Genomic DNA, 15,448 nt, shown 5'->3' with positions numbered 1-15,448 from the left:
ATTCCTCGGCCCCGCGTCGGGGGCCAGATGTGCGGCTCGGCAGATGTGCAGCTGCGAGGTCACATTCCTGATGAGCTGGTGTGCCTCTCCGGTGAAGATTTACCGCTCGGCGCCGACTGGGACCGATTCACTGTCTCTAAAACAGTGGGGCCCCGCAGGGCCGGGGTCAAGCGGACGCAGCAGGATGAACCCGGGCTTACCGGGCCCCGCCGTCCTCTCCCGGGAGGTGGACCGGAAGAGAGGGAGAGAGGGAGAGTGGGATGACCGCTATCGTCTGAGGGAGGTTCAGAGGCTCTTATCTGGGCTCTTAACCGAAGACAGGTGCCCCGGCCCTGGGTCTGATGCGTGGCGCGTCAGACCGCTCTAATCTCTGAGTTGGTGTCTCCACTCTGTAAATCAGAGTGAAACATTACAGAAGGGGAACGCGGGCTCTTGGCTCCAGTGGATCGCGGGGGCTGATGGCGGTGTTTTTTTTCAAAGCCACGGTCTGGACTGGATTTTCTGGTCCTCTTCAATTAATGTCTCCCTTTGCTTGGTTTATTTTTAATGCCGTGTTTTTCGTTCTTGTCTCAAGCCGTTTGGCCGAAAAGTGACAATGCGGAATCGCACAGCGCAAGAACGGCAACTCTCCTTTTGAAAAAGAGCGCACAGACAATTTGAAACAGACTTCGTAGACATAGAAATATTAAAGCTGCAAATCGAGTAAATCAGGGTGAGAAGCGAGAGCGCAGCTGTTTTGTAATCGTGAGCCTTGTGCAAGCTTTCATTGTCTTCCAAGCCCAACTCTGGGCTGAGCCACAGAACACTGGCCCTTGTTCTGACCCCCTGATCAAACAAGCTCGGCTCTCCTACTGTCTGCTCACGTCACAAACTGTACCACTCTGAGGTGGAAGCACTCATGCCTCTCGCCGCTATTTATCATCTCGGGGAACGCTACCTCTGGCTCAAAAGACCCAGTAGAATACAGGGAGGCCCCGGTTCTCCGGGCCTGCGGTGCTTTTATTCCAGCCCAGACGTGGGCTTTTGTTGGGGGAAGTTACAGGCTACATCAGTGTCACTCACAAAACGGATCTCAGCAGAAGAAAGCAGCCGACTCCGGGTCCAATCAGAAGCTAATGTTTCCCCCGTGGATTCCTTCAGAGGCCGGGCTACCCATGACTCTTATCGCACGCTGGCGGCCTTCCAGTAGCACGGGAGACGGAAAGCAGATACTTCTGCCTCCCCTGTCCCAGTCAATACGGAGCTCTTTTGTACAATAAATTTGTACAATCCATTCTTGTACTCTGTAAGGTCCCCACAAATGATGCCACAACACCACAACCACAACCGTATGGAGCGACGTGAAAGCTTACATTTCCGAGGAAGAGTATTCGGGGGCTCTCATCCTGGTTCCGTCCTTAAGCCTGCAGCAAAACTCCTCATCGATCTGGAGGCCCGGGTAGGGGGAGGCACCTGGAGGAGGGAGGAGGAAGAGGAGGACACAGAAGGTCATTCCGAGGTTACCAGGAGCTCAGAGAGGGAGTGGGCAGGGCCAATGCTGCTAATTGATCCTGCCCCCTGCCCGCCAAAAGTGTCCAGGTGCCATTGACCAGGATTTGAAAGTCGAGTGTCTTTCAGAGGCTAGGCGGGATCATCAGTTGCTTGACTACCAGGCCAAAAGACCTGGGCCTCTCACTCCCATTACTGTGAGACCCTAGCTGCAGTTAAAATTAGGTATTGAATCAAATCATTTTGTGGGGGGGGGGGGGTAGAACAATCTTGGAAAATGAATTGGCTGTTAGTTAGTTTTAAGTTTATTAAGACCAACAGCCTTGCAGTAAGCCATGTTTCGTCTGATATTACATTCTGTTAGTTTTGGGCAGCATTGCTGCGGCCGTGTAATCCCTTACATTTCCTGACTCATGAAATTCTATTTCCATGTGATCGCTGCAAATCCATTGCATAATACAAATAGCCTAAGCCTCTCATTTCATTACCATAGACATTACCTATATGTTGTTGATGAAAACAAAATGACCTCTCAGTTTCCTTAGCATAACAGAAGATTATTATCATAAACGTACAGGCGAATCCTTGCATGTCAAATGAGATCACCACAGAGTAGGTCAGGATTTGGCTCAAATGTTCTCATCCAAACCCGAACTTCAAATCCCTCATTTTAAATGCACAGTTCAAAGTGTGAGGGCAACCTGTACCAAAGCTATTTTGAAATTGGGGAAAAACGTTCGCCCTCCAAACACAACCAGATTGCGGGATTCTTGACTCTTTATTGGCCCATTTCTTGGTAATTTCAATCTTGATTTATCTCCTTTTGGACCAGTAAACTGCCCAGATGTGTAAGTGTAAATGAGAGCTGGTAAGAGTGTAAATCTGTTATGTAATGTGAGAGAGAGAGAGAGAGAGAGAGAGAGAGAGAGAGAGAGAGAGAGAGAGAGAGAGAGAGAGAGAGGGAGAGGGAGAGGGAGAGGGAGGAGGGAGAGAGGGAGAGAGAGAGAGAGTGAGAGAGAGAGAAATAGAGAGAGAGCGAGAAAGAGAGATAAAAGAGAGAAAGAAGAGATTGTTTTTCTTTGAGAAGTGAAAAATAAGAGAGAAAAAAGAGAGAGAGTAAGAAGGAAAGGGAGAGTTGTTTTTTCTCTCAAACAAAATGGGATTTAACACGCTTCTTTTGATGTATAGTGGCTAGGAGGCCACGTGGCAAGGATTCAACGCCTGGGCATGACCGAACGTACAGTGCTCTGCCTCAAAGTTTCTTTTCATTCTCTTTAATTACACTAGATGTCTTTCATCGCTACCCTGAGGCTACAGCTATATACAGTACAGAGCAATACACTTCAGTGTTGCCATTGAACGGCATGGCATGAAATGCAGTTGCACAGCAGGGACGCTAGGTTTACATTGATCTGGCGCTTCGCCTGCGGCTCATTGTCATCAGCAGCTGGGGTAAAGAGAGGGACAGCTCAATCAGAAACCTAATGGAAGGAACCCTTTCTTTCTTAATGTCCCCTGCCTGGCCTAAAACTCACGGGTTGAACCACGCTAATGTTGCACGTATGCACACACCACACACACACACACACACACACACACAACACACACACACACACACACACACACACACACACACACACAGACACAGACACACACAGACACCCACACACACACACACACACACACACACACACACACACACACCCACACACACACACACACACACACACACACACACACACACACACACACACACACACACACACACACACACACACACACACACACACAAAGCGTGATCCCGGAGGAGCTATTATGCATCAATAGCAGACCGCTTCTAACCGCTGCACACGGAGAGGCTCAGCGGCCCTGGCACCGACGCTAGCTTGACTCGGCTCGCTAAGTATCATAACCCAGAGCTTGAGAGCCACAAATAGTTGGCATCTTTGGCAGGGTTGTGCAACAGGAACGGCGGATAATAAAAACAAACTAAACAAGTCTCAAGAGGGCTTCCTGTTAATTTTTCTTCGAGAGCGATGACAAAAATTGCACTTGTGAAACTTTTACGCAAGAACTGACTTCCCCAGTAATTAAAACTGTGCCTATACATTTCCATGGTGTGTTGTGGTTCCTGGTCTCAGGAAATCCGATGGGACAGGTTCATGATAATGCAGCCAGTAGGGTTAATGACACTCACCAAGAGAGAAGATCTCCCACATGAGAACCCCGAAGGACCACACGTCACTCTGGGTGGTGTAGATCTTGTCGAAAATGGCTTCTGGCGCCATCCATTTAAGGGGCAGTCTAGCCTGTGTACACACATCAACCGACCGATTCATTCACACGGTAAACGGAAAAAAGGCGGAATCATCAACTGCAATTGTTGCTTTTTCCTCATCTGAGAATATTGAGACGTAGCATTTTTATTTTGTGTTGGCATCATAATTTCTTCCCTGAAAAAACACACTGAACCACTTAATCTCAGAGACGTCCATGCACTGCATTAATCACTTAGTGTTTCATGCTTTATATTTTTGGTTTCATGCATTGCCACAATTTCATATTTGCGGAACTCCAGAATTTAAATTGTCATCACGATTGAAAGCCTTTTTTTGACCACAGACATTCCAATCATCAGTTTAATCACAGAAGAGCCCACTCACGTCTCCTTTGCGCACGTAGTCAGGATCTTTGTACACATCTCGCGCCAGTCCGAAGTCGCATATTTTCACCACGTTGTTCTCCAAGAGCAAGATGTTCCGTGCCGCCAAGTCTCGGTGGATGCACTGGAGTGGAGAGGAGCGTGGCGAAACAAATAAATAAAGAAACCGGCTCTAACAACTCCAATGGGAAATTAATACGAACATGAGGTCACGTTTCTATTTTTTCTCTCTTTCTTCTGCACATACTTCCCCTCCCAATGGCACTCTTTCCGCTGTAGTAAACACATGGTGTACTAATTTAGCCTTACTAGGGGCTGAACGTGGCTCTGTGTCCAGGCCAAGGAATGTTCTCTCTCTCTCTCTTATAATGGGGGTCTATCTACAACAACAAGTTCATTCACTAATGATCCCCATCCGCCCACACCACATTTATGAATGACCTGAGGAGCGCATCAGGTCTGTACTGAGCCACGGCCCAGCTTGATGTTAAAACTCACTCACCCCCAGCAAAACCAATATTTCCCCCACAGATGCAGATCAAAGCAGAATTCATGTGTTACATCGCGTGAAGCCCGTGACCTGTTTCAAGCGAAATACATTTCTTCGATAAAGTTTGCTTGTGTCAACAATACCTTGCGTGAGGCCAGGAACTCCATGCCCTTCGCGACTTGAAAGCTGTAGCAGATCAAATCCTCCAGCGTCAACACGCGCTTATATAAATCTTCGGGCTCTGGGGGAGCGGAAAGAATGTGGGAAAATTATACATTTTTTTCATACGGTACGCACGTGCGGCACATGGCGTTCAAATCGACCGGGTGGCGGCGACGAGGGAGTATGGAGGGTGCAGGAGGGTGACGTTCGACGGCCAGGGCGCCCCGACACAAGCATCAGCCTGAAGGAGGCTCAGTAGCCCACCCTCGGTCACGTACGCCCCTCCACCCCCGCAGCATTGTCTTAAGGACTTCCTTTACCCACCGGAGATAAAACAACAAGGCCCGCTCCTCGTGAGCTCTGCAGTGAAGCGCTTATGACGACGACGACGACGACGACGATGTCGATGGCGTGAGGCGGGGCGGGGCGGGGTGGAGGGGAAGGTGGGGGTTCTGAGGAGCAGCCTCCGACACAGGGTAGGGGGTTCATCCACCCGCCCACCTGAGTCAACAGCCAATCAAACCAGGAACAACACAACGCGGTAGGACGACACGGCTGACACGGCCCCCCCCCCCCCCACACACTACGCCCTACCCCCTGAGCGCGTCGGGGAAAAACAGACAAAACAGCAAAGCCCTGGACAGGAAGTAAACAGAGGTCTTGCAGGGACTCGGCGGGGGGGGGGGGGGGGGTGACAGGAGCCTCGCCGCAGCAGAGGCGGCTATTGTACTGCGGAACAGGAGGAGGAAGCGTCTCATCCGACGTGAGAAAACAACCAGGGGAGGGGCCCCGAGAGGAAGACGCGGGGGTGGGGGGGGGAGGGGAAGGAAGAGACGCTTGGCCGGCCCGTACCTTCTTCCTCTTCCTCTGAGTCACAGTAGCTCTTGTCCTCGATGAAGCCCGAGCTGGCCGAGCTGCCCGTGCTCGCCACGCTCTCCAGGCGGCGCTTCATCAGCTCGCTGAGCTCGCAGCCCGGCGACCCTGACCCGGACACCGCCTTGCCCTCCTGCCTCTGACACACACACACGGGCGGCAGACACACAGGCGCGGCACGCACACACAGGCACGCACACACACAGGGGGAGGACACAGAGGCGCCGGCACACACAGGCACACACACACACACACACACGCACACAGGTGCAGACACACAGGCGCCGGCACACACACACATACACACACACACACACACACACACACACAGGAGTGGGCCACGCACAGACAGACACAGACACAGACACACACACACACACACACACACACACACACACACACACACACACACACACACACACACACACACACACACACACACACACACACACACAGGCACATCCTATTAGAACAAGAAACGAGCTACTGCTTACATCCTGATTCAGTGAATCAAACTATTTTTAAACAACCCTTCACAGACTCATCCTCTTATAAGATCCGATACAATAGTGCCGCTTTTCCACTGCATGGTACCAGCTCGACACGACTCGACACGACTCGACTCAGCTCGCATTTTTTGCGTTTCCACCGCGGTACCATGGTATCTGGTACCTGAAGTGGCTGCTTTTTCTAGTACCTACTCGCTCTAGGTTCCAAGCGAGCTGAGCCGATGCTAAAAGGTGACGTCGGCAGACGGCCGGCGACTGATTGGCCAGAGAGTGTGACGAAGTCACGAGAGCGACATGGCAACCATGCTGGTAACATCCATAGCAGCGCCGCAGCCAACATGTTCCACTTCTCCAACTTCTTCAACATGCCAGCTAATAATAGTAATGTGATCGATGTCCTCCATTGTTGTTATGTGGGTTCTGTCCATGTGTGGGTTGCGTATGTGTTGTTTGCGTCGCGTACACAAATACGTCACGGCCCTTTCGCGCAGCCGACCCCGCCCACGTCCAGGAGGTACTATTTGCGGTGGAAAACACCCGTGTTGCTACCGTGTCGAGTCGTGTCGTGTCGAGTCGTGTCGAGTCGAGCTACATGTGCGGTGGAAAAGCGGCATAGGATCATTTTAGACAGGGTAAGGTAGGATAGGATAACATATGATAGGATAACACAAGATAAGATGCCAAAAAAAAAAAAAAGGGCAATAACCAAACTATAATATATAACAAAAAATTAAAATTAAATGTACAAATGATTGAAATAATGCAAGGCATGATTCTGAGCGTTTTGACTCCTCACCTTGCAGACAACAAAGTCCCCTCTTCTACTCCTCAGGTAGTTGGACAGGTTGCCAGTACTTGCAGAACTCCACGATCATCATCAGTGGACCTGTGGCGATGGGGACAGTCACGGTTACAATCTACCAAATCTGATTGGCTGCTGGGATGAGCCCTGCAGGAGGGCGGGTCTCCGGGGAGGTCATGAGAAGGTGGGTGACTGACCTCCGGGCTTGGTGCAGGCTCCCAGCAGGTTGACCACGTTGAGGTGGGTGGCCGATGTGGATGAGGATCTTCAGCTCGGACATCAGGGCTTTGCGCTCGTTGGTTTGTGGCACCTCCTGTTTCAAACACAAACCACAGAACACGAGTGGTTTGTACAGAGCAGCATCAAACACACATGACCGCCTGTGTTTTGGGTGCCATTGAAATCAATCTGGAGACAGGGATCTATTTTTCACAATTAATTTTGATTCTCAGCCACGCTCTTTCAACGTTTTTTTAGAACCTCGCTCAGGGGGAGATGGATGTTCATTTGAGTTAAATAAATCAGTTGGCATTGGAGAGAAATAGGAAACAGATTTCACTTGTATATTGTGGAGATGTGAGATAGCACTGTCTTTCCATTCAAGAGAACACAGCATTCTCACGCGAAAAATGAGCGTGGATTGTACGTCGATTAATGTTTAATATGTAGGATTTCCTTTTTTTTTCTTCTCAGAATCACAGATAATGTTCTCTTTATAATCGTTCCAGAGTGTTAAACGCAACGGAGCCTCAAAAGTCTAGCGATTGTTTGTTTTTCTACAATTCAGAGCATCCATTTAACAAAGGATATATTCATTGGAGTGCAACCTCTTGAGCTTGCAAGCGCACATTTCCTTGGGTGCTTCATGATGCGTCTAGTTAAGGGGATGTCATTCCCAGTTCAAAGGTCAGTGCTTGTCTCCATCCCCAGTACGAGCCATGTCTGCAAAGGCGACATAATCTCTCACTAACTCACAGTCAAGGCAAAGAAATCTCTGCTGCTTTTCATTAGGCCTGACCTAGAAGCACTGACCGCCTGACAGATCCTTCCTCTGTCTCTCAAACTGTTATTAATGTCATCCCCGGGACCCATATTTCTAGCCAGGAGTGGTTTCTTGTTTCCTCTCCGCACCGAGATCCTCTTCTTCCCACAACCCAAAGCACTTTCTCGCTCTCCCAAATATTAGGAGACATATTTATTGCACAGTATATTTCCGTTCTATGTACCTTTGCATATGATGTCATGTTATACCATGTTATGCGATATGATGGTGTATTATGTAACGCTTGATGCTGTGCTCCGCGATATGTCCACGTTCAGGAGGGTGGTGAGCGTCGTGCCGTCACTTTAAAGTGTGTGTGTGTGTGTGTGTGTGTGTGTGTGTGTGTGTGTATGTGTGTGTGTGTGTGTGTGTGTGTGTGTGTGTGTGTGTGTGTGTGTGTGTGTGTGTGTGTGTGTGTGTGTGTGTGTGTGGGGTGGGGGGGGGGGGGGGGGTGTTTCCAACTGACTGAACGTCCAGAAGAAACAAGGAGGGAAATTTGTTATCTTGTTCTATTATTGTTATTGCTCTCACAATACGCCATTCACTCCTGAACTCTGAGTCACCTGCATTCACTGGACGCTGTTGAGAAGCCGTCTGTGATATCTGCATCCTCTCATCACATCCCCTCGTCAGAGCCAATCACGCCTCTCCCGCCTCATGCACTTTTTGCGCAACAGCAGTCGTTCGCATGCCTTGTTTTGAACCCATTTGCCACGCAAACATTAATTGCCAGCACATGTGAGGCTCAAGTTCATGGGACTTTATTGTGCGAGGGAAGAAAAAATACCAAACATAATTCCCCCCGCCCCCCCCCCCCCCCCCCCCCCCCCATACACACATTAAAAAAAATAACGATGTTCATGACAAGTCCAAATATCTGTTAAACTTCCTGGCTCGGACAAAGGTTGCTTCTTCTCAGTGTGATTCACAATTAATCAGTGTGAAAACATGTGTCTGAAAACATGATTGTTCTACAGCACCCTGCGTAGAGCTGAACATCCTATTGTTCATTCCCGTCTGTGGCTCCTGTTCAAACATCTGGTCCAGTTTCCATAATTTCCCAGGCACCATTTCAGACCTCATTTCAGGCAGCAGAACTGGTGTCGGCTAAAATGATTGAGACAGGACCACCGTACCTTTCAGCATCTTGACCGCCACCGTCTTGCAGGTGGAGAGCTTGTCGATCCCGAAGGCGGAGGCCTCCACCACCTTCCCGAAGGCCCCGTGGCCCAGGGTTTTACCTGGAGGAGGGAGGGTGGAGGATCTGGTGAGCACGGCCCCGTAAATCATTCTGGAGTTCTCTGGCTTGTCGGACGCCCCTCTGTTCTGGAGGTACCCCGCAGCTTGCTGGGGCTTTAACCACAAAGCTCTGCTCTCCAGGGGTGAAGGGGGTATGCATGTATGTGTGTGTGTGTGTGTGTGTGTGTGTGTGTGTGTGTGTGTGTGTGTGTGTGTGTGTGTGTGTGTGTGTGTGTGTGTGTGTGTGTGTGTGTGTGTGTGTGTGTGTGTGTATGTTTGTGTGAGTGTGTATGTTTGTGTGAGTGTGTGCCTGCATGCATGCATTTATGCATGTGTGTGTGCATGTGGCTGCGTGTGTGTGTGTATACAGTATATGTATTTATGTATGATGCCCTTCCAGAGAGCATATCAAAAGGCAGTCGGCGGGTATGTAATTGTCGTCCCGTGCTTCATCTTCAAAAAGGCATAACACTTCTGTGATGTACTAATCAGATCTGAACCCATGCCACAGACTTCACAATTGCACAAAAGCGGTACATTACGTATGTTTAACATAGATACAATCGATTCAATGTGGTGTGAATTAAACAGATTGAAATGGATACGCAATGAAACTGAATTTCTCTCAGAAGTTGCAGACAGACTTTGCAGGGATTTGGTTGAAGGGTTGGATCCTCCTCAAGCCTTTCTTTCTCCTCCGGCGCGGTCCTTTGAGGCCGTGACTGTGATGAAGGGGGGGGGGGGGGGGGGGGGGGGCTCACCTAGTCTTAGGCGGTCTCGGGGGAACTCCCACTTGCTGCTGTCGTACTGGAGGAGTTCGTCCTGCTCATCCAGGGGGTACTTATCGGGATCGATGATGATGGACGGGCCCATCTTGTAGTGGGACGGCTGCTGGAGGGGATGCATGAACACCAGCGTGAGTTTCATCAGGAGAAATATATGTTGATTACAATGAGGTGAACCTTTAGGTCATTTATGTAAGGTTCTTATCTTGTTTCTTTTTTTTTTTCTCTTTAGAAAAAAAATCCTACTGCTGCACTAGGCTATACTCTGACCAGTACACCCCCACTACAGTCATTTTGAAGTGAATTGTCGCTGCGGTTTAAAAAATTTGCCCCTAACCCCAATGCACACCCCCGCCATCCTCTCCACCACCTGCTAGTGTCCCACCACTTCCTGTGTGTTTCATCCTATTTGTCTAAATGAATCAAAGCCTGGGGAATGTGATCCTCCCAGCATGTTGTGTCCCATTCAGGGTCTTACAGTATGCATAAACATGAACCCGACCCCCTGTTGGATGTGTTCGGGGGAAATGTGGAAATCATAAACACTCGCTAAATTTAACCGTCCAATAAAGGCTGCATTCCCCTGCTGCCAGTGAGTCACAGCCTTCATACCACCCAGGCTTTTTTGTGAAAGTATCTCAATGTTGCTAAAAATGGCTCCGTAGTGACGAGGACGATTTGAAAGGAGGCATGCAGAACCAGCTGCGGCTGGATGCAGCTGCGGATCCAGACGTGCAGGTGCTCACCTTTCGCAGCTTGCGGATGAAGAGGATGAGCATGATCCAGAGGAAGGTGGCGGCAGCTCCCGTGCACACCAGGATGATCACCTCCACGTTGGCCCGGCCGTCCTCACCTGAAGTGGGGCACAACACACTGACGTTCAGCCCCCATGTCCTCACTTCTTTAAATGTATATATTTCATCTTATTTAGAAAACGGCTTGTGTCGCTATGGCAAGTTCTGCAGAAGGAATTTGATCGAAGAGGGGGTGAATTAAACACCATATAGTGTTTGTATCGCTTTGTTTTAGAACTATGTTAGGGCAAAAGGCGCTGTGATTGTTTCTTCCCAAATATTTTCCAAATGTTATATATACACATTGAAAGCAGAAACACACTTCAGTGTTTATTCCCCATTGGTTTTGGAGATGCATACCGAACATGTTTTCCTCCTCAGTGCTATTTTCCATTCACATTTTTTTGTTAACTAGGCATGCTAATCTAAACGCGGAACACAGAGAATAACGAAGCGACTGCTACTACGTTGACCAGCAGGGGTCTTGAAGCGCACAATTCATATCTCCTTCATCCTCTATTTCCTTTTCTTCCTATACTTTCATGTCCACATCAGCCTTGTGTCCTGTCAGTGTTTAATTTTTTCAGTCCGTTGAAACTTCCCAAAATCCTAAGGCTGAAAAAATACACACAGTTTTAGTTTTTGCAAAGTACATTCTCCCTCGTGAGAATGTCCTTCTGAGTATGGAAAAACATCGGCCCACTTAATTGCATTAACATGGTCTGTTTATCTACTCTAATCTTGACACAGTTCGAGCTCACTCGTATACAGTACAGGTCATTGTTCCTTGACGTACAGTATACAGCACTACGGTCATTTAACGCGCGCCACGTTGCTTTAGCTCTTGTGAGATCTTCCGATTGGCCACCTACCGGAAACAATGACGACGGCACTGGTTCTGATGCTTCCCTCCGCGTTGCTGGCCAAGCACTCGTACAGGCCCTCGTCCTCCTTCTTCACCCTCTCGATGGTCAGGACGCCGCTCTCCCCCAGGGTGATACCTGCAGACCACATGGTCACATGCAGAGGGTCAGATATCATCTGTGGGAATCAGACACTGTGACTGTTGTAATCCGTGTGGCCAGATTGGACCGGATTTCCCGCCCAATCTGGCCCAATCTGGCAACACTGGTTGTAAAAGGATCATTAGAATCGGTTGAATTTACTTTGATGTAATCTATTAAACTTAATTTATTGACCATAAGGATTTAATAGCAATAACGATTCACAAGCCAAGAAAAGGTAAATGTAGTTTTTGCATTAACATTAACAATCTCAAAAGAAAACAATCCATTTCCATTATACGTGACTTTAGGTCTGATCATAGTTCAGCGAGAACAGCAGCGTTTACCTGGCCCTTCCTGCACCTGGATGTTGTTCTTGAACCAGGTGATCAGCGGCTTGGGGACCCCCGACACCAGGCAGTCCAGAGTCAGCGTGCTGCTGCTGTTCACCTCCTGATTGGTCAGATTCTGACTCAGCCACGGCCGCTTCCTCCCTGCAACACAACACACATAAGCTTCCTTCTTTCAGCCGCTCTTTCCGAAATCCACTCGTGCAAAATTTGTGCTCAGTATGTCTCATAGAATCTATTGGAGATTTTACAGTTGTAATCAACTTCAGTACAGTATACATCAGCCTTCTCAACTCACCCGGAGCGGGTATCCGAATGAACACAACAATAACACAAACTCACACAACCAAAACAATTCCTGGCTGGCACCAAAAGCCCTGCCTCGAGTGGTGACCGTGCTCCCTGAGCGAGACCCCCCGGGTGCTCTGCTTACCGTCCACGTTGAGCACGAAGGTCTTGTGCGCGGACTTGTGTTTGAAGTGGTTGAGGGCGCCGCAGCGGTACGCCGGCGTGCCGCCGTTCCGGGACACGTTGCGCAGGGTGAGCGCCAGGGAGACGGAGTAAGGGTCCAGCCGGAGCGGGGACACGTCCGCTGTGATGGTGCGGTTCTGGGGGTCGAACCACTGCAGCTCCGAGTAGAGGTAGCGCGTGGCCCGGCAGGTCAGCGTGATGTCCTCTCCCTCGATGGCTGTCTGGGGCTTGATGTGCATGTGGTCGGAGTGATCTACGGCCACGCGGGGAGGAGTTAATACATGAGTAGTGGGTGGAAATAAATGAATAGGGACTTTTTAACGCTGTGGTTGTTTACTGTTAATGCCAATGTTCAGCAGATGCTTTTATTGAAGAGTTTAATCTTCCTATTTATAATAATTGTCCTATTCAATCTTCCTATTTATAAGAGATTGTAAATTATTTTTTTAGAAGACTTTGGTCAATAATGAACTAATCATTAACAAAACATGAATATAGATTGGTAGGTGATTAATAACTGCTCAGCCTACTAGCCAATACACTGTATTGTTCCAACTGGTAGGCTGATCTATCCTTAATACAATTTGGTGGAAAATCCCACTTATGATTTAACGAGAGGGTCAATTTTGACATGGCTTGTAATGGCTAATCAACATCACATCTGTTGTTATACATTAACATAACACTTATTAATCATCTACAATGTTAATTATTAATGTTTTGTCAATGATTAGTTCATCATTAGCTCAAGGCTTATAAATGACCAGCAAGTGTAACCAACATATACATAACTATGCATTGCATTTGACGGTGATCTCATATCGTGCCGGCTCCTCGCTGACTCCTCACCCCAACCCTACAACCGACTATTTAGGATCGCAGTCCCGAAGATGAGAGCTGCTCGCCGCCAAAGCCAGGAATGGCAAACGTGCGGTTGTTTCCTGTTTCATCGTCACTGTTAATTGGAAGCACGTTGCCGCTGGACGGCATCGCTGATGGCTGATGTGCACTCGACCAATGGGAGCCCAGCCGGAGCCGGCCCCCGGGGGAGACAGACTGTGCTTGTTTATTCAGAACGCTGGAAAGCATTCTGTGTTCCGTAAGAGAAGACAGCTGTTATTACAATTCTGTCCTCCTTTTTTCTCCGGCATTCCACCGTGCTCAGTCATCCCCACCTCTGGAATGGAGCAGAGTTAAGCTTCCTCTGAGGCATTCTCGCACACTTAAGGAGGGTTGGGGGGGGGGGGGGGGTTTGTTTGGTGCGCGGCGTCTTTCGCGCGACCCTAAACCTTAAACTCAAGGTCAACCCCGCTTTTCGTCCTTCTCATCCCTTAATCCGATACCGGGGAGCACGTCAAGACCTAGCGTCGGCGGGTGCGCTAGGATGTTGACGTGATGTAGCTGCCACGATGGGTCGGCCCTCATTCTAGGAAACACTTGGAAGTTCTCCCATTCACATAAAAAGTAACTTTCTTAGGATCAGCTTCACAGGGAGAGAGAGGAATGGGCTGCTGGAATGGGAGTTTTAAATGCATTCATACAATGTTGTTTTTTTAACATGAGCGCGTGTCATTAGAAGCTGCCATATGGCCCACGATATATTTTTTCTCTCTGGCGAACTCAAGCGCTGCTGCTACGATGGGAGATGGTTTCAATTAATGACCCCCTTCGGTCTCTTTATTACACGGCGCAATCTGCACATTCTTGCTCGGCTCTTGCAATTCATTACAGTGCATATGTGTAGGGTCAACGCAATGTGAACGGGTCTGATGTATGGCTGCGTACGCCTGCCCATAAAAACAGAGTGCGGCAGTTGTTCTTGTCAGCTTTAACCGAGCTATGGCCTTAAGAGGGAAACGTGAGGTTTTAAGCCATTTTTATGCTCTCTTTCTCCTCCAAATGAGTCACCTACCGTCCACGTAGAAGGGGATCCTCCACTTGTTTGAGGCCACTTCGTTCTCGCCCACCTCGTTCTCGGCTCTGCAGGTGTAGGAGCCGGTGACGTTGGCCCTCCCCACCACCAGTGTCCCAACGGTCTAAACGGAATGAAAAGGGACCATTCTGAGTGTTCAACGCAGCACAGATGAACCAACACACACACCAAGGGTTGTGCTGTAATTGCAGCGTTGCGACTGTTAGTGGAAGGTTTCTCCTGTTATAAGCTGTGCAGTGAATGGCGCTCCAGGTCAAGGTGTGAGGGGGTCTGGTGTATGGCTGCCCTGTGTTCTAACATCCCAGTGCGCCACATTAACAGAAGGACACATCTGGCCTTTTTGAAAACCCACTTTGTCGCCCTATACTCCAGCCACACAGACGCGAAGACCAGGTCGCATGCTATTCCCTGGAGCCCACTGGTCGTGCCACATTCTGTTCGGTCATTGCGCTCAGCCTAACACATTTCCAATGGCTCAAGCAGGCATAATAATTTATAAGGTTTTCGGGCTGTGGCCAGATCGCACGGGGCTGTCTTTTGTATGCAAAGCGACATCTGTTTTCAGTGCACAGCTACATCAAAGGCACCGAATGCTGTGTGTGCATTGTCCCACCGTTTTCGCCGGCCAAGGACTTTCCTCCGTTTTCTTCAGCTCATTGTGCTTACCTTCAAAAGCCTGTCAGTTAAGCCATTCGACTCTTTAAACGATTCCAACAACCCCACCGCTGGCATGACACACTGCCAGCGAGAAGGAGCGCATTGGAAGTGCAGATGTTGCAACCTCAATCATGTTGTCCACTCTGTGTTGTTATGACATTTGTCACGGCACTGACAGCGCAGCGGT

General features: G+C 49.1%; 1 protein-coding gene across 1 annotated transcript in view; it reads right to left on the bottom strand.

Moving 5' to 3' along the window:
• kdrl (kinase insert domain receptor like) overlaps positions 1–15,448 on the bottom strand; it is a 39,185-nt gene that overhangs the window by 4,348 nt on the left and 19,389 nt on the right. Inside the window, 17 exon segments of the mRNA XM_060063058.1 lie at positions 1,353–1,452; positions 3,686–3,797; positions 4,152–4,274; positions 4,784–4,881; positions 5,655–5,814; positions 6,981–7,034; positions 7,036–7,070; positions 7,184–7,229; positions 7,231–7,284; positions 7,286–7,299; positions 9,165–9,269; positions 10,029–10,158; positions 10,799–10,905; positions 11,719–11,847; positions 12,198–12,344; positions 12,634–12,924; positions 14,584–14,707. Of these exon segments, the coding sequence (XP_059919041.1) occupies positions 1,353–1,452; positions 3,686–3,797; positions 4,152–4,274; positions 4,784–4,881; positions 5,655–5,814; positions 6,981–7,034; positions 7,036–7,070; positions 7,184–7,229; positions 7,231–7,284; positions 7,286–7,299; positions 9,165–9,269; positions 10,029–10,158; positions 10,799–10,905; positions 11,719–11,847; positions 12,198–12,344; positions 12,634–12,924; positions 14,584–14,707 (1,829 nt within the window).

The sequence above is a fragment of the Gadus macrocephalus genome, chromosome 10, assembly GCF_031168955.1.
Source record: "Gadus macrocephalus chromosome 10, ASM3116895v1".
Taxonomy (NCBI): Eukaryota; Metazoa; Chordata; class Actinopteri; order Gadiformes; family Gadidae; genus Gadus; species Gadus macrocephalus.
The sequence above is the reverse complement of the archived record's forward strand: the minus strand, read 5'-3'. Positions and strand labels throughout refer to the sequence as shown.